The sequence below is a fragment of the Sus scrofa genome, chromosome 9, assembly GCF_054392235.1.
Source record: "Sus scrofa isolate SSC_HxYL_T2T_F1_AM1 chromosome 9, Sscrofa_HxYL_maternal_Yorkshire_Landrace_v2.0, whole genome shotgun sequence".
In the NCBI taxonomy this organism is placed as follows: Eukaryota; Metazoa; Chordata; class Mammalia; order Artiodactyla; family Suidae; genus Sus; species Sus scrofa.
Window position 1 is genome coordinate 90,459,874 of NC_139391.1, and position 20,197 is coordinate 90,480,070.

The 20,197-nt window shown below is 38.4% G+C and overlaps 1 protein-coding gene across 3 annotated transcripts in view; it reads left to right on the forward strand.

The window, feature by feature from the left end:
- Positions 1-20,197, forward strand: part of LRRC72 (leucine rich repeat containing 72) — an 89,966-nt gene that overhangs the window by 31,978 nt on the left and 37,791 nt on the right. Inside the window, exon 1 of one of the 3 annotated variants that reach the window (XM_084977168.1) lies at positions 15,089-15,313. The exons of the other annotated variants lie outside the window; for them this stretch is intronic. Within the exon in view, the coding sequence (XP_084833294.1) occupies positions 15,221-15,313 (93 nt within the window). The 5' untranslated portion in view covers positions 15,089-15,220. Of the gene's footprint in view, positions 1-15,088; positions 15,314-20,197 lie in introns of those variants that run through there. 3 annotated transcript variants of the gene reach the window in all.

The window sequence follows — 20,197 nt, forward strand, 5'->3', positions numbered from 1 at the left end:
CATTCTTTTACAGCTGTTTAATTTCAGGACAGATGATCCATAAATCCTTTCCCCTCTATGCTTATTCCCTAGTTTTCTCCCATTAAAGATAATAACACAGTCACGTATTTTTTTCCCCCAGATCAGAACACACTAGGGAGTATAAGGGCAGGGGAGCCAGGCTGTAGGAGGTGGGTCCTGCCTGACCCTCTTACTACTCTGTGACCCTGTGTCAGTTTCTTAACTCTTTGCCCAGTCTTCTCATCCATAAATTGAGCCTGTTTTGGACATCTTACAGGTAATACAGCAACATAAAAAGTTTATTGCCAGTCTTAAGTTGCCATCAGTGGCGATAGTGATGAAATTATGGTAGAGACTCATCTGAAGTACCATGACATGAACTCTTAAAATGCAACTTTTTATTTTAAATTCATTTCTGGCAAAACGGGATGAGGTTCTTATTTTTTATATTTCCATTTGATAAGTATCACTATATAGTTTAAAAGTTAAAACATCATGTGAAATGGCTATTCTCTGTTTTTGTAAAGAGATACTGCTGATAGGATGGGTGAATAGTTATATATGTATTTTTTTAATTTATGAAAACCACATTTATTAGCTGTATTACTTTAGCAACAATGCACATGCACTATCACATCTTTCTGTTCTGACAACTCCCATTTTTTTCCAGTGAGTGGATAAATCTCATAGCTGCTGCTTCTTTTTTTTTTTTTTTTTTTTACTTTGTACATAGCTATTGCCATATCAACTTGCTTCTTTAAATAGACTGCTATACAAATTGCATCTGAGCCAAATTTTAACCCTTGTTGGAACAGGCTGTTGCTAGATAAGCAGTTGATCTCAGGGTGTGACGAAGGGCACGGATGTCGGGGCCTGAGCTGGGTGAAGAATGGATCCATGCATGGAGCCGGCCCATTCTGAGGATTCAGAGCCTCAGCTCATTGCCAGAGTAGCTCCATGGAATGGCAGGTGGGTGCATATCAGAGTTCAAGCTAGGTGCAAAGCATGTCCTTGTGGAAGGAGGCAGCCCAGTGGGTGGTATCAGAGTTCCAGCAGGGGAAGGAGGGCGTCTACAGGGGAGTACAGCAGACAGGTGTGGACAGTCAGCCTTCTGGATGAGTCAGGGGAGAGTATACCCAGCAGGGTAACCTGGACAGCAAAGTGGATCTTGATTGTAATACTGCTTCCCTTGCCAGCATTTAGGAGGACTTGTGATGTCATTCTGGTCAAGGATACATGAAGGAAAGCATTCAGGAAAAGAAAGTTTCCAGAAAAGGTTTCCACTCTTGGAAAGTGACAATGGAAGTTAGCTCCTTTTATTCCTCTCTATAGTGGCATGTCAAAATATGAAACCTGGAACTGCCCACTGCTGTCCTGTGATGGATAGAGGAAGGCAACCTGAAAAAAAAAAAAAAACTGACATAGAGGAGTGTAGGATTTAAAACTAACAAAGTTCTGGAGCTCTGGCCCTAACCAATTCTGTATGGAACCCAGAATTGCTCTTCCTTTGGACCTCTCCTTGTTAGGGAGATAAGACATTTCTTTACTGTTTAAACAAGTAGAGCCTAGTGTCTTGATATTTTGTTGATAACAACAACAAAAAAAAATCCTGGAGTTCCTGTCGTGGCTCAGCAGAAACAAATCTGACTAGGAACCATGCAGTTGTGGGTTTGATCTCTGGCCTTGCTCAGTGGGTTAAGGATCTGGCTTTGCTGTGAATTGCATAGGCCGCAGACGTGGCTCGGATCTGTCCTTGCTGTGGCTCTGGTGTAAGCCAGCAGCAACAGCTCTGATTAGACCCCTAGCCTAGGAACCTCCATATGCCACGGGTGTGGCCCTCAAAAGACAAAGGACAAAAAAAAAAATCCTAACTTAGAATCATACCTTCCCCTGGAAGTTAGCACCTATCACTGCTACTGAGTCTGCTTATGGATCTGTGCACAACAAATTATATTCTGGGTTATTGGAAGCAACAACCATGATCATTTGTAGATAAACAATACAAGATCCAGAGCTTAGAAGCTGCCCTGGGAAAAAGGCACAACCAGACTGTAAGGTTTTCCAATGTGTCTCTCTTATGTGGAACTCCAGACAAGAGCCTCAGGGTCATTCCACTGGTTAAATGAAGCTTCATGAGTGTTCTTAATTAATACAAAGTGTGAACTTGTTATGTTACCATAGCTACCCACAGTTTAGGTGTGATCCATATCTAAGTAACAAAGTTAATTTAAGAAATGGTTTATTCAAATAAGAATAGTATATAAAAAAAATGAGAGGGAACAAAATAGCTGTAGGGTGAGAAATTAAGCTATGGAAGCTAGAATTTCTTAGCAAAGAAACTGTCAAGTTTACCAGCCTAATAATGTTCTTGGTAAATTTTCTTGTCAAGGGACTTCCGACAGACAATTCTTAAACTCTTAGAGAAAACAGAACCAAAAAATACCAAGAGATCATTGTCAAAGAACAGAATAATTTTGATAGGAGAAATCATTTGCAGCATGGGCCACACCAAGATAAACAGTTGTGGGAGTGCACTCATAATACCTTGAGTCATTAATTGGTAAATGACGAAGATCGGAAATAAGGGATTTTCTTCACCCAAAAGACATCCTAGTTACTAAAGCTCTGATACAAAATATAACAAAAGTCAACAAAAGGAAACTGAAAAGGAATGTATGTAATCATGCCGACGACAGGATGCATGACATTTTTCACCAGATAACATTACAATAGGTAGATGGATTAACTAACTCTACAATCTTAGAAAATATAGAAAAGATTATCTAAAATAATGTCATACAAAGGGCTTAGTTGACTTCCTTTTTCAAATGGTATTCACACTTTAGTGACAGTATTTTAAAGGTTTATTAGTAAAGATAGGAATGCAGTAAAATATTTTCAGACCACCTACATTTAGCATACATTAAATTACACAGTGCATTCATTTTAGTAAATGCTCTTTTTAAAACATTCATTCCAGTTACTGACAGAAACTGCAAATAGGGTTATGATATTTAATTAATTCACAAAATGCAGCTGTACTTCTAACTCTTGGCAGCTGTCTAATAATTTTAATATAAATAATTTAAAAGATAAGTTATTTTAAATTTTCTTATTAGTTCTTAATTAGGGGGAGGGATGGGGCAGGGAGATCAATAGACACAAGCTCTGGGCAAGCACTGTAGTGAATATTAGAGACAGTGTGGGCAAGATGTTGACCCAAGAAATGACATGTATATGTGAAAATAGCGTGATATTATGAGGTATACCATCAAGACAGTATTACCACATCAATTAACTTGGTCACACTCTTGATTTAAAGTAGAAAAATCTAATGCAAAACAGCTTTAACCCAAAGGGTCGTATGCTGACTTGCATAACCAAACTGCGGTGGAAGCTGGTATGGAGCTCTCTAGAATCAAGGACTCACATGCCATTAGACTTGAACTTCTCTTGCTCTGTATGTTAGTTTTATTTTCTTCTATTGTAGATCCACTTTCCATATAGAAAGAAACATTGCTGATGGCAATTTCTAAGTGCATATGCTAATAGCTTAATGATAGTGAAAAGGTTCTAGAGAAGGATTCTGATTGGCTGGCTTATGTGATTTACCAATTGTGGCTAGAGTGGTGAGCTCTGGATAAGCTTAGATCTGTACCTTGAGACCAAAAACTGTGAACATGGAGGTGGGTCATGCAGACTCAATTCTAACACTCTGACTCTTTAATCAAACCTCTCATTATATGAATAAGGTAGAAAAATGAATATCCAATAGTAATACATGTAAGATAAATTCTAATTAGCACTAATTAGAAAAGGGGTAAAAATAGCCTTAGAAAAATCATCAGGTTATAACAAACTGTTATGTTAACCTGTTGTAACAACAACCTCCCAACCTGAATGGGAGAAAATATTGCAAACCACATAATTGACAAGGGTCTGGTATACAGGCTATATAACAGATACAACTCAACAACCAAAAAATAAAACAATTAAACAATGGGCAAAGATCTTAAATAGACGTTTCTCCAAGGAAGATTATATAAGTGGCCAGGAAGCAGAGGAAAATATGCTCAACATCATTAGTCATTAGAGAAATGCAAATTGAAATCATAATGAGTGTTGTTGAGGGGTAGAGAAATCCAAATCCATATGTTGCTGCTAGAGGTGAAATGGTGCAGCTACTGTAGAAAACATTGGGTGACTCCTCACGAAGTTAGTTTGGACCATAGGAAGGAACAAACCAGTGGCTTTAAGAGGCAGGCTTTTAGCAAAATGAGGGTGGGGGTACCTTGGTTTCCACACCAGGGTCTGATTGGAGTGTTTGACTAATTCTGTGGGCTGGCAGGCAACTGAAATCTGCTGCTTAGGAATAAGCAGCAGTTGTACTTGGTCTGTTTGCTAAGGAGGATTGCTTGTCTAGGGGACCTTATCAGTGGGAGCTGAGTAGGGAAGGGAATGTGCAGTTAGGTCATTTGGGGTCCTCCCAGTTTCAGATATTTGAGATCTTATCCCGCATAGCTTTATCACAAGGAACGGACTCCTCCTTTCCCCTTAGTTCCAACTTGGGAGGAATTATTCTGCTTATCCTCTCTTGGATCTCCTTAATACCAGGAGTTTAGAGAACTATGATTATCATCCTTTCCGGGCCACAGGATTGGGAAGGAAGCAGTACCCTCAACGAAGGACATCTTTTTTCAAAAGATGAGGATGATTAAATAAATGATAACGTGTCCCTTCCCTCTGATTCTCTCCCTCCTGTCTCTTGCAGCTTTTTCTTTTTTACCTTTTTACTTCTCTTCACCCTCTGTCTCTTCTCCTCCTCTCTGCACCTTCTTCCTCTTTTTATTCCTTTTCTCCTCCTTCTCCTCCTTTTCTCCTGTTCTCTTTCACTTGGTCACTTATTCTCTCACCTGTTTTTAATAGTCCATGCTTGCAGGAGCCACTCATGGCCATCATTTACAAAAGTGGTAGGAATCTGATAGCTCTCAGCTTGATTTCTGCTTCTTATGTATTTGTCATCTCTCTAGGTAAAAGACAAAGTATTGGGTAGAGCCTGAATTTAGCTGTTAGTCTGCCTTTCCTATCCAAACTTATGGAAAATTTCCAAGCTTGATGGAAAATATACTTTAATTGTGAAAATAAATTTTTCCTTTTTTATAATCTAAAGTGAATTCATGAAAAAAAAATTATTTTCTGGAATTCCCTTATGGCACAGCAAGTTAAGCATCTGGCATAGTGGCCCAGGTCACTGATGTGGCATGGGTTGTATCCCTGGCCCAGGAAATTCCACATACTGCAAGTGTGGCCAAAGAAAACACGAAAAAACCCAAAACAAATCAAAAAACCTCTCAATGCCTTTATACTTTCTATAAAAAAATTTATTCTGAAATTCTTTCCAATATAGAGTCTAAGTAAAATGATTATTGAACTTTTCTATTTGCTTTGTGTGAAAAATGGTGATAATGGAAGTATCATTAGTAAAAACCTAGCAGCTGAATAAAGGCCATAAAGAGTACATAGTTAATATGGTCAGTAAGACCATTTGAAATTATGTACAGAAGTTATTGAAACACTTCAGGCAATAAGCAAATAATAGTAATATTTTTAATGATCTACTGCAATGCCAGCCAATATCAAGTAGAACCAACTTCAGTTAAAGTATTTTTAAAGCTGTGGGTACTCATGTGATTTGCTTCCTAAATTCTTTTCCTTGGAGAATGTCATATTCCTGTGCTCCAGTCCCTGGCACAGTGTGTGGTCAATATCAATGCCTGACTGACTGAATGAATGCATAAATGAAGGGTGTCAGGTCACCTAAAGTAGCTTACTCATGCAGTGAGGACACTTTAAATGGCTTGATAGGCCAGGTGTGACCACACACCATAACTCAGGCTTCCTGGAGCTTGTTTGGAAGTCTTTCTTGGCCACTGTAGCATGTAGATAAGAGCAACAAAGAATCTGTCTCCAAGAATCCTGCATGTCAGTGCTAACACTGATCTTCTGCAAAATGAACCCAGGTCAAAAAGAAAGATGACTTCCAAGATGACTCCTTGCTGTGAAATTTTGTTTTCTTTTTTGGCCACACTGCTGCCTGGCCAAGGGATCAGATACAAGCCACAGCTGTGACGTAAGCTACAACTGTGCAACACTGGATCCTTAACTCACTGTGCCAGGCTGGGGATTTAACCTGCATCCCAGCACTCCCAAGATGCCACTGATTTCATTACACCACAGTGGGAACTCCCTAAAATTTTAAAACTATGAGAACTTGAGAAGAAATCCCAGTAGTGTCTGATGATTAAGTTAGAAGAGTCTCAGAGAAATCTATATGTTAATAGAGGGGAAACAACTCCAAGACACTATTTCACATTTGACAAAATAATAGTACTTTGCACTGTCCCATTGTATTGTATAGCATATTTGAGAAAGTTTTCATTTAAGAAAATGAGAAAAATATTTATTGATTTGGTAATAGTATTCATTCTGGCAAACAGTGTTTGTTTGTTTATTGGCTGTGCCCCTGGCATGTGGAAGTTTTCAGGCAAGGGATCAAACCCACACTACAGCTGTAACCAGAGCCATGGCAGTGATAATGCTGGATCCTTAACCCACTGAGCCATGAAGGAACTCCAAATGGTGTTTTTTAAAAAGTCGGTTCTCAATTTAGATTAAGTTGTAGTTTAATAAAAAAAGTTATCCTCCAACTAAATTATTGTCTATTATGAAAGTTAAATTTATTTTTACATTTAATCATGTGGTTGCATGTAAATAACATTCCAAGGGTAAATCTGTATTTCCAGATTTAGATATTAATCTGAAAATTTTCAGGATGGAAATTTTGTCAAATTTTTACTACATGTGGTAACAGACAAAAATTCTTTTAAGGTTGAGTTTGGTCAAAGAAATGTATCTTTTAGGCTTCTGAATATTTTAAATTTATATATAATATACACATTATATATAATACATAATGGTATAATTACCTATTTCTACATGGCAAATTACCTCAGAACTTAACAGCTTAACAAACTCATTATCTCTATTTCTGAGTGTCAGGAATCTGGGTGTGCCTTCAGTGTGTGACTCTTCCCAAGCTGACTCACAGGACCATTGCAGCCTTCAGGTCCACCCTAGCTGTTGGCCAGAGACATCAATGCTTTTACATATGAGCCTCCCTGTAGGTCAGCTCACAATGTGGCATTTGGTTTACATCAGAGTGGGCCAGAGAACGAGAGAAAGTGCCCCAGACAGAAGCAACAATTTTTTTGTAACCCACTCTCAGAGTGGTAGGTCATCCTTTTGCCATATTCTGTTCATTAGAAGTGAATCCATAAGTCCAGTCCACTTGCAAGGGGAGAGGAGTAATTACACAAGGATGTGAAAATCAGTAGGGATCACTAGGGGCACCGTAGACTTTGCCTGCTGCGCGCGCGTGTGTGTGTGCACATGCATGTGTATTCATGTATATAAATATACACACGTGCATGTGTGTATGCATAAAGTACATATATATGTATACATACATACACATTTATATATCAAGAGAATTTGTGCTTGAAATACCTGATCATTATATGTGTTATAAAACACAGTATTCTTACTAGCATTAACAAGGTTTCTCTGCCAGCTTAAGATAAACTTCTATCAATAACTCATCAAGTCTAAACTGAGCAAAGTAAGGCAATGTTAATTACAGTATCACACAATGAAGTCCTATATATAATGGAAATTAATATTTCTGACTTGTAAGAATTTTCCACTCAGTACCATCCCTAATTTCAGACAAGGGTCTTCTGTCCTAGGCTCCATGATTTAGTGGGCTCTGCTCAGTTCTTCCTTTGAACTGTCCCCTACCACTCCCACCCACTATACTATGGGACAAATGGATGGAACCACCTGGAGTTCTTGCCCCCTCATCTTTTTCACACTCTATACCTAGGACCCTGATGGATATGTGACTCCCTAGGCACAAGGGATAATTGAGGGGGAGCTATTTGGGGGGATGGACAAAGTTTAGCCATGGAGCTATTGGGAGAACTATTGAAGTAAATTCAGTTTGGGCATTGAAAATTACATTATTTGGTTAAGCTGCTGTTCTATCTAGAGGTTTGTAGCTTTCCTAAACATTAAAGTAAGTTTCCAAACCTGAGCCACTTCCTGTACCTATACAGGAGGTATTTAGAGGATTGTGTGTGAATTTTGAGAGAAAACAGGTATGTAAAGATGAAGTGGAAATGGCTACTTTCCTGAGGGCTTAAGAAATACTACTTGTGGGCAGTGTTCCTACAAAACCCCAATAACCAAGCATGCCATGGGCTGAGGAGAGACTGTTGTTTTCCATTTTGGCTCAGAACCAACCATCATCTGATAACTCAAAAAACACAACACTTAGAAGATCATTGAGAGCATGGATTATGGAGGTCAGCAAAGGGGTACTTTAGGAGATAGAGATATGAAGTTTCTTTAGTCCGAAGGGCAATAGGCATTGCCAGGGAGAGGAGGACAAAGTAAGCTTTACAGGATATATAAGATGACATAAGGCAACTCATTGATGACTTCAAGAAATATCTGGAAAACTTCACAGATTTAGCTTGTAAAGCTTAAGTCACTGGCATTTTCATATTAAAAATTAAGCAATTAATATGAAACAACAAGTCATAGAATAAATGCAAATGACCAGTGAGAATTTTTTTTTTCCTGGTCTTTTTAGGGGTAGCGTCTCTGGCATATGGAAGTTCACAGGCTAGGGGTAGAATCAGAAGTGTAGCCACTGGCCCATGCCACAGCCACAGCAATGCCAGATCCAGTTTGCATCTGTGACCTATACCACAGCTCATGGTAATGCCAGATTGTTTACCCCACTAAGTGAGGCCAGGGATTGAACCCTCAGCCTCATGGATACTGTCTGGTTCATTACTGCTGAGCCATGACAGGATCTTTGACCAATGAGCATTTGAAAAGACATAATTTCACTAAATAAACACAAATGAAAACATGGAAATAAAATTTGTCTCTAATTAGATTGGAAAAATTCAACAAGTTGATAGCAGCCTACAGAGAAAGAGGTCCTCTTTTGATGATTCATTAATACCATCAAGGAATTTAACCTGCTGGAGTACTAACCCAGAAGCACAAAAGCATTTATTACAGTGTTGTTTATATAGCAAAAAACAAACAAACAAAAAACTGGACAACGTAGATGTTCATCAATAAAGTAATGAGTAAATAAGCCATAAAATACATTCCAGTGGAACATTATGCAACAACTCATTTCATTAGCTGATTTTAAAAGATGGAGGTTAATGCAATGGTAAGGAGAAATATAAAAGATGAAAAACACATTACAAGGATGCATTACGTTTAAAAAAAAAAAAAAGAACAAAACAAAACAAAAAACCCTATACAAGCAGAAGAAAAAGTTAGCCAGCCAGAGTTTTATAGGTGTTGGCAGAAAATATGAGATTTTGGGGCCAGAGACTAAGGACAGTTTATTATTCACAGTAACAGCATAGACAAGAGTTTTAATATTTGCACCAGTTCCTTTTGCCACAATTCCTACTCCATATGATATGGCCAGATACAGTGGGTTGTGTTATAGGAAAGGAGCCTTGAGTTTAAGGAAGCCAAATCTTTTATATTGTGTAGTAAGCTTGTCTGACCTGATCTATATTACAAGTGAGGGAGATATCCTTATTATGCTGCACAGTAACAAAAGAACAAAACACCCTCCCTTCATTCTGGGGGTAGGCAATATCTCCAACTTCCAAGGCTGTTTACATATATACCTTATGATGCTTAAAAATATCACAAATATCCTTTATGATGCTTTAAAATGTGGCCCTGAACAAAGGCAGCTGGTGTCTTTTCTCATAAGTTGTGAAGAAACATGAAAGACACATGGAAAATTCCATGAGAGACACATGAAAGACACATGGAGAATTCCCACATTCTGTTGTTATTTTCATTTTGGAAAATTTGGAAACAAACAAAACTCTGTAGCTGTCAATTTAAATGGTATGTTCTTTTACCTAAAAGTATGACAGTTAAAATATTGATGTTCTGGTCATCATATAACATAAAAAGATAAATCTTTTTATGTGTGATTTGATTGTGGCTGATCTATTGCTCATTCTTTGCTCATTCTACACAGTAGAAATGGGTGATAATGATTATTTTATTTAGTAATTTTTTTACTCACTTAGAAAAATAACATGCAGACCAGAATTATTGAAGACAAAATTAGAAAGAGAATTTTTAAAATTATGTAACATTAATGACAGCCATTGCATGCATTTTTTTTCTTGTACCTTTTTCACTACAAAATTATTCTTAAAAAACCATTACATGTCAACATCTCAAGAAGAATCTTCTACTGTGAACAATACATACTACCAATCTGGGAGAGTGTAATTAAATAATAGATTTTTTTAGCTAAACTTCCAGCTTCTTCATTTTACCATTGCAGAAACTGAGGCCCAGAGACGTTAAGTGACTTGAAGGTGGCCAACAACTAGTTAATGTCAGAGCTGAGACTAAATCCCACATGCCCTGACTTGGAGTCCAGGGCCCTTTCTTCTTATCCAAATCCATATACATGATATGATAGAGCTTTCAAACTGGGGTATGCATACCCCTGGAGGCAATGGCAGCATGCCAGAGAGGTAAAGCCACAGGATAAACACAGGGTGTCTTACTTCAATGTAAATATTACTCCAAGATTTGAGGGGAGTTAGGGGGAACTACTTTATTTTTATATTAAAACAAGATTGATTATAAAGGAGAATGTACATTTTTACATGAATCTTTTAAATTTCAGGCTGAATACCTCAGGCTATAATCCCACCACATGGAGGTAAAAATTCTCTCTGCTCACGCTGCTAGGGACACTTCTTTTATAAACCACCAATGTGAGGATGACTAGGAAGAAATTTTTATCCAGGAAGTGCCTTCACTACCCCCATCTTCCACATCCCATTATTTAAAATATTTTAAATTAAAATATAGTTGATTTACAATGTTTCTTCATCTCCATTGTACTGCACACATTCTATTTTAAATTTGCATTCTTTTAGTCCTTGTGATCAGTTAAATTGTAAATTTTTCTTGAAGAAGGAACACATGAAGATTTTAGAATATATTAGTTTCTTGGTTACTTTCCTAAGAGCAGAGCTGTTCTTTTTAAAATTTATTTTCTTCTTAGACTCTACCAGAAAACTGTTAGAGCTTATCCACGAATTTGGCAAAGTTGCAGGATACAAAATCAATACACAGAAATTGATAGCGTTTCTATATACTAACAATGAAAAAGCAGAAAAGGAAATTAGAGAAGCAATCCCGTTTACCATCGCATCCAAAAGAATAAAATACCTAGGAGTAAACCTACCTAAAGAAACAAAAGACCTGTACTCTGAAAACTACAAGCCACTGATGAAAGAAATCAAAGATGACACAAATAGATGGAAAGATATACCATGCTTGTGGATTGGAAGAGTTAATATTATCAAAATGACTATACCACCTAAGGCAATCTACAGATTCAATGCAATCCCTATCAAATTACCAAGGACATTTTTCACAGAACTCGAACAAAATATTTTAAAGTTTGTTTGGAAGCACAAAAGACCCAGAATGGCCAAAGACATCCTGAAAAAGAAAAACGGAGCTGGAGGAATCAGGCTCCCAGACTTCAGACTATACTACAAAGCAATAGTCATCAAATCTGCATGGTACTGGCACAAAGACAGACATATAGATCAGTGGAACAGGATAGAAAGCCCAGAATTCAACCCATGCACTTACAGCCAACTAATCTATGACAAAGGAAGCAAGACTATACAATGGAGAAAGGACAGCTTGTTCAATAAGTGGCGCTGGGAAAACTGGACAGCCACATGGAAAAGAATGAAATGAGAACACTCCCTAACACCATACACAAAAATAAACTCCAAATGGATTAAAGGCCTAGATATAAGACCAGACACTATAAAACTCCTAGAGGAAAACATAGGCCAAACACTCTCTGACATAAGCGACAGCAACATCTTCTCAGATCCACCTATCAGAGTATTGACAATAAAAAGAAAAATAAACAAATGGGACCTACTCAAACTTCAAAGTTTCTGCACAGCAAAGGAAACCCTAAACAACACAAAAAGACAACCCACAGAATGGGAGAAAATCTTTGCAAGTGAATTGACTGACAAGGGATTAATCTCCAAAATTTATAAACACCTCTTACCTCTCAATACCAAACAAACAAACAACCCCATCCAAAAATGGGCAGAAGATCTAAACAGACAGTTCTCCAAAGACATACAGATGGCCGAGAAACACATGAAAGGATGTTCACTGTCACTCATTATTAGAGAAATACAAATCAAAACCATGATGTGGTACCACCTTACACCAGCCAGAATGGCCATCATCCAAAAGTCTACAAACAATAAGTGCTGGAGAGGGTGTGGAGAAAAAGGAACCCTAGTACACTGTTGGTGGGATTGTAAATTGGCACAACCACTGTGGAAAGCAGTATGGAGATTCCTCAGAAAACTAAAGATAGAACTACCATTTGATCTAGCAGTCCCACTCCTGGGCATCTATCCAGAGAAAACCACGACTCGCAAAGACACATGTACTCCAATGTTCATTGCAGCACTATCTTCAATAGCCAAGACATGGAAACAACCTAAATGTCCATCAACTGAGGAGTGGATCAAGAAATTGTGGTACATATACATGAAGGAATATTACTCAGCCATTAAAAGGAATGAAATACTGGCATTTTTAGCAACATGGATGGACCTAGAAACTATCATGCTAAGTGAAGTCAGCCATACAATGAGACACCAACATCAAATGCTTTCACTGACATGTGGACTCTGAAAAAAGGACAGACGGAACTTCCTTGCAGAGCAGATGCTGACTCACAGACATTGAAAAACTTATGGTCTCCGGAGAAGACAGTTTAGGGGGTGGGGGGAAGTGCTTGGGCTGTGGGATGGAAATCCTGTGAAATCAGATTGTTATGATCATTATAAAAAAAAATAAAATAAAAAAATAAAATGTATTTTCTTCTTAACTCAGTTATAAGGTAAAAATATTTTTTAGGAGTTCCTGTCGTGGCGCAGTGGTTAACGAATCCGACTAGGAACCATGAGGTTGCAGGTTCGATCCCTGCCCTTGCTCAGTGGGTTAACGATCTGGCGTTGCCATGAGCTGTGGTGTAGGTTGCAGACGCGGCTCGGATCTCGCAGTGCTGTGGCTCTGGCGTAGGCTGGCAGCTACAGCTCCGATTCAACCCCTAGCCTGGGAACCTCCATATGCCTCCGGAGTGGCCCAAAGAGATAACAAAAAGCCAAAAAAAAGAAAAAAAAATTAAATAAATCATGAATAAAATCTTTAATTTTGATTTTAGTAGAAATTAAAGTTTACTTCTGTAAGTTGCTCTCTGAATGTTTTTGCATATGGTCCTAAAACTTACATTTGTGTAATGTACAAAATTGACCAAGTAGCATGCATTTCCATTTTTCTACATGGCATTTTTTTTTTTTTTTTTTTGCTTTTTAGGGCTGCACCTGTGATATATGGAGATTCCCAGGCTAGGGGTCTAATTGGAGTTACAATTGCTGGCCTACACCACAGCCACAGCAACGTAGAATCTGAGCCACGTCTTCGAACTATACCAAAGCTCACAGCAACGCCAGATCCTTAACCCACTGAGCAAAGCCAAGGATCAAACCTGCAAGCTCATCTTCCTAGTTGGATTCGTTTCCACTGCGCCAGGATGGGAACTTCCATTTTTCTGTGTAGCATATTCATGAATGATTTCTGAAATGCTGTAAAACATTTTAACGGCAAAAATGGGAGACGAGAGACTAGTAAATTATTTCATACGTTTTCTCAGTGGGTCATTCCTCTCATTTTTTTTTTTAATTCTGGGATAAAAACTATTTAAACAACAGTTCTCAGATGATTACTTGCTCCACAATATCTAGAAAGACAATTACCCACCTACCCCAAAAACCTCAGATACTTTTTAGAAGTAGTAAAAATTGTCTGTTTGATTTCTTCACTGAGACAATTTTTTAAATGCTGTATTCCAAATACCAGCACTTTAAAATACAATTATCTTGATCCATTTCAAAAAATTACATTTAATTTCTAGATTTCAAGTTCAAGTGTGGAACCAAAAAACGAACTCATTCAATTGAATCAACATTTATTGAAAGCAGTGCATTAGGTCCTGGCAGAGTATAGAATCCTGGCCCCAAAGTTTCCCAAGCTAGAAGAGAACCAAATTCATATAAATAAGATCATAAGATAGTCTATGCTAGATGTTCTAATAGAACTTGGAGAGGCATCAATTTAAAAATATATTATGCATACATATATTTATTATGTATATCTTTTTTTCAAGATTGGAAGAGATTGGCCAAATAGTGGCTCAATTTAGCAAAATAAATCTTCTTTTAACCTACATTTTATTTATTTTATTTTCTAATTTTAAATGATTTTTATTTTTTTCCATTATAGCTGGTTTACAGTGTTCTGTCAATTTTCTACTATATAGCAAGGTAACCCAGTCACACATACATATATAGATTCTTTTTTCTCACATTATCATGCTCCATCTTAAGTGACTAGATATAGTTCCCAGTGCTATACAGCAGGATCTCATAAGCAAAATGAATCTTAATGCAATATTGTTTTTTAGAAAATCGTAATTAATGCAAAACGTACATATTGAACAAAATGTCAAAATTACAAATAAAGACAAGGATCAGCAGCATGGATTTTTTTTTTTTTTTCCTTTTGCCTTAAGCTCAGCTAGGACTCTCCCACAAGGCAGTTTTTCACCCCTACCCTCCACATGGGGCCAGTGGTGACCAGACACATCTAATTTTCAGAAATCTAATTTTTGTCAAATCAATAAAATTATTATTACTGGATGACGGCATTTGGGGCCGTCTGACTCACTCATGATTCTGGCGTAGCGGATCACCCTCTCGACATCCACCGCACGTAGTGCCCCGCGCAGGAAAAACGCTCTTGTCTCCGAGGTACGACGCGGTGGGTGCTGCAGGCCACAGTGAAAACGTCACAGAAGTCAGGATTTGGCTTTTAAGGATTTGTGGTAACTGCTGGTAACAGTCAGAACAATGAGCTGCGTTGCCAGACTAGGTTCATCATAGGTGCTTCTGCGTGCCCCGCTGTTCTGATGACCTGGGACCCCAACCATCTGCCATGTGCTGTTCAACGCACGACGAACCTAGGGAAGGTGGCAGAAGCCCCACTGGAAATCAGTAGTAGGGTAAGTCGTACCCCCTTGCCCAGACCACGGAGCCTTACACGGTCTGCAAAATGCCCCAGTCTGCTGGAGGCCACCCGTGGGGTCCCTGGCAGAGAGATGGAGCAATGGCTGACCCCAGGCAAGCCCTCCACTATGGCTAGAGGCCTGTAGTCTCCTGGGAGGGGTTTGGGGACTGCAGCTGATCCACACTAATTAATTTATGTTGACCTTTTCTCTCATCATATCTCCTGCACATATAATTATGTCAGTTGAGAGATTAGGTAATAAGACCATAAATTTGTAGTCTTGACTCTCCAACAGATATAACCCTGAAATGTTGTTCCCCTAAAGCACAAACTGACACACTGAGGACCAGATGTTGAGGACAGTTAAGATAATGGCTAAAAGAAAAAAAATGGAAAAAAGTGGAAAAAAATGTCAGAAATTTTGTTGGGCCACTTAGGACCTAGCAAGGCATTCTGCAGTTCTCACACTTGTCTAGAGAGGCTTAAAGCTATAATGATTAATCAAGGCTGGGGTTTCTGTAATGAATTGACAGCTATTCACTTAAGTCCTAACTTGCGGTAGATTTCAGGTATAGGAATTTATCTATCATTACAGTGTACATCGTCAAAGTGAAGATATTTTCTTCTCTAGGTTTTAATGCAGACTTTATTCTTCTAGGATTTAGTAATCCTGCAATTTTCTTTTTTCTTTCTTTTTTTTTTTTTTTTTCTGTCTTTTTGCCATTTCTTGGGCTGCTCCCATGGCATATGGAGGTTCCCAGGCTAGGGGTCTAATTGGAGCTGTAACCTCTGGCCTGTGCCAGAGCCACGGCAATGCGGGATCCGAGCTGTGTCTGCAACCCACACCACAGCTCTCGGCAATGCCGGATCCTTAACCCACTGAGCAAGGCCAGGGATCGAACCCGCTACCTTATAGGTCCTCGTTGGATTCGTTAACCACTGAGCCACAACGGGAACTCCTAGTCCTGCAATTTTCAAACATTGTGTTCTGTTTTATCTAGATCCCAAGGTATTGGCAGTGGAAAAAAACTGCTTTTGTTCTTTCTATCCTGGAACAGTCTACAACCTAGTTCTATGTTGGATTTTTATTTTTCTATTTTGTCAGTCATTTAATTTGAAATCTTACTTATCCCTCTCATCAGGTTACTGATACTGCTCCCCAAGCTGAATATCTTTTCTGAGTTGTATCCTCTACCACCCCATGCATCACAGCAGATTTAAATTCTGCCTTCTTGAAATCTGTCCTCTCAACTCCACTGTCGTTTTGTTTCTTCTCCTAACGATAACAATCCCTCCTCTTTCTTCTTACCCACCTTGTTTCTCTCCTTCCTTCTTTCCTTTCTCCCTTCCTTCCTCCCTCCTTCCCTCTCTCTCTTTCTCCCTTTCCCTCCCTCCCTCCCTCCCTTCCTTCCTTCCTTCCTCCCTTCCTTTCTTTCTTTTCTTTTTCTTTCTTTGTCTTTTTAGGGCTGCACCCATGCATATGGAGATTCAAATCAGAGCTGTAGCTGCTGACCTATGCCATAGCCACAGCAAGGCCAGATCCGAGCCTCTGGATCCTTAACCCACTGAGCGAGGCCAGGGATCCAACCTGGATCCTCGTTGATGCTGGTCAGATTCATTTTCACTGAGCCATGATGGGAACTCCTCCTTCTCTTTCTAATGTAGACATTTCACAGTGCTCTTACCTGGGTCCCACTCTCTCCTTGTGCTGGCTGACTGGCCAGGCTGTACATGCCTGACATCTCTGGTGAGAGCGGCTCTCCCACCTGCAGCTTTCTGGTGGACCCCTTGACCTGTGTGTTCCACCACTACCTCAATTTCAGCATTTCACAGCTGCATTCATTTTCCCTTCTAGTCACCTTTCTCATCATCATGTTATCATATTATCATCATCACCTGTGACTTCCCTTGCCTTTATTCTCTGCCTCCAGTTACTTGTCAGTTCCCATAAGTTCCCTCTGTACATCCCTTGTCATATCTGTTCACTGCTCCTTCTCATTTGCTGCTATCCTGGAGCAGGATCATCAGCTTTTGACTTGATTTTCCCAGAGACAACTTTGTTTCCTGTCTGCTGTTCTGCACCCCAGGCCATCATATATGGTGCTGCTAGAGTTATCTTCCTGAAGTCTAGCTTTGTCACATCTTTTCTACACTTTAAAAATCCTGTAATATTTCTCTATTACCCCAGAATCGAGTCCAATGATGAATTAGTCAATAGTTATTAAACTCATTCTTTTACAGTCTAATAAAGCAAGTGCACTAAAAGAGGAAGAAAAAATAATTTTAAAGTAACTTGATGTTGGTTATTGCTTAAAAGCATTGATGTATTTGTCATGGGAAAGATCAGAACTTTGTTGGACTTTCTTACACAGATTTTTATCATGCAGTTAGTATATATACATACTTCCTATATATGTACATAGATCATATTAAATTAAATTGCAGATTACATAAAATATGTGATTTTAAGTTAGAGTTCTTAGGGCCTACAGAAGTTTTGTTTCAGCACTAGGTGCAGGCTTCTGACCCTAAATTTCAAAGTTAGCATAAACAATATGGCCCTATTCCACCTTTTAAAATGTTTTCAAGGTTGCCTTCTACATGCCTTTCATAGCAGCCAAATTCTTTATGGCCCTAATGCCTTTTGCTTTCTTCCCCCACTTGTTCTCCTTTGTGTGCTTACTCCTCTCTGACTAAAATGCACACACATCAATATCTGTGTCTAATTTTCTTCATCATTTCAGGCCCAGCCCAATTGTCAATCCTCCCCTAAAATTGTCTCAGAGTTCCCAGGGCTGACGGTATTTCTTCTTCTTCTGCACTTACCAGAGCATATTTCTTTTTTTTTTTTCATAGTCCTTAACATTTGCAAGCTTCTTTTGCAGCATTGTATGTCCTTTCTTCTCATTAAAAGTCTGTGCAGAGAGTAGGCACCTTACCTGGTTCATTGCTACAGTTACTACCAAGTCATAGACGAAACTAGTCACAGCCTGGACTAAGACTAAGTAGTTTGTGGTTCAATACACACAATAATCTGTTTGAACCTACTACTTTAAATATGTTTGTGTTAAGGTATGCCGTTGTGTGTAGCTACTGTGAAAACTAGTATGGCAGTTCCTTAAAGAATTAAGCATAGAATTACCATGTGACCCAACAGATTCACTTCTGAGTATGTACTCCAATGAAGTGAAAGCAAGGGCTCAGATATTTGTACACCCACCTTCATAACAGCTTTGTTCACAAAAGCCGAAAAGTGGAAGCAACTCAAGTGTCCATTGATGGTAAAATGGAAAAACAAAATGTGTGTGTACACACACACACACACACACACACACACACACACACACACACACACACACATGCAGTGGAATATTATTCTGCCTTAAAAAGGAGGAAAATCCTGAGATACACTACCACATAAATGAATCTTGAAGACATTATGCTAAGTGAAATAAGCCAGTCACAAAAAAAAAAAAAAACCCTGCATGATTCTATTTATATGAGGTGCTTAGATTTATAGAGATGGAAAGTAGAAGGGTGGTTGTCAGGAGCTAGGGAGAAGGGGGAAGTGGGGATTTAGTGTTTAATGGTACAAAATTTCATTTGAGGAAGATGAAAGACTTCTGAAAATGAATGGTGGTGATGATGGCCACCCAATGATGTGAACATACTTAATGCCATAGGACTGTGCAGTTAAAACAGTAAATTCTGTATTATGTATGTTTTACCACAAGAAAAAAATAGTTCGGGGAAGGAATTCTTGCGCTTCTTCAGATGAAAGGAATATGCTGCTAGTAAAGTTGTTTGTTGATTGGGAACTGGAACTGCTCCACCACAGATTCACTGAAACTTGAAACTTCTTGGCACATTTTCGAGTTCTTTGTCACTTTGACACTTTCTTGTTACCAGATTCATATGAGGTTTTTGGTTGGAAGGAAACACGCCATGATAAAAAGCAGCATGAATGAATAATTAATTATGTCAATGATTTACATATTATGATGAGGATTTCAATTTCCCTTTCATCTTTTTATTTTCAAAATTTTACTTAAATCTTAGAATATTCATTCCATGACTAAAATGTTCAAAATGTGTATTAACTTCTGATTGCTAAGTTAATATGTTCTTATCAAAAAGTACTCAAACATTAAAAAATGAATTGCTTAGAAAGTGACAGTCCCCTATGATCTCGAGTGATAACTATTGTTAACAGTTTGGAGTGTGTGCATTTTGTGTGCACATGAATGTTATTGACAACAAAAATATTATTACACTTACACACTTTATCCTGCCAATGGCGTTTTTACTTAAAAATATATTTTGAACATCCTTATAGGTCTAGATATCCATCTTGCTATATTTCTAAACTGCTTCACAGTATTCTATTATGAAGTTACATCTCATTTTAACCTGTATTCCAATTAATGGGGCATATTTCACAACCACAGACAATGTATATGTGAGATGAGCAATGATATTCACATTTTGTGTGTGTGTATGTACCGGTGTATTTCTGAGAGGTAGATGTGGAATTATGAGATCAAATTAAAAACATGTTTGTAATTTTACTAGATATCTGCAAAATTTTAATTCTACTTTGACCTGTCTTTCACATCCCAAACACTCTGGCAAAATTGAGATTAACTGTATATAGGAGAAGCTGATTGTTTAGATGTTTAAGTTAAAATATCCAGATGTGGATGCCTAAGCTTGATCCAGTAGGTTTTTCCAAGCCCTAGATTCAGCTTGCTTATCAGGGTCACAGAATGCCCTAATGGAAATGCCTACACCTGAGCCAATAAATTCTCCAGGCCCCAAGATTCTGCTTGTGTAACAGGGTAACAAAGGAAGTTTGGAATATCAGTTAACAGCTGTTCTC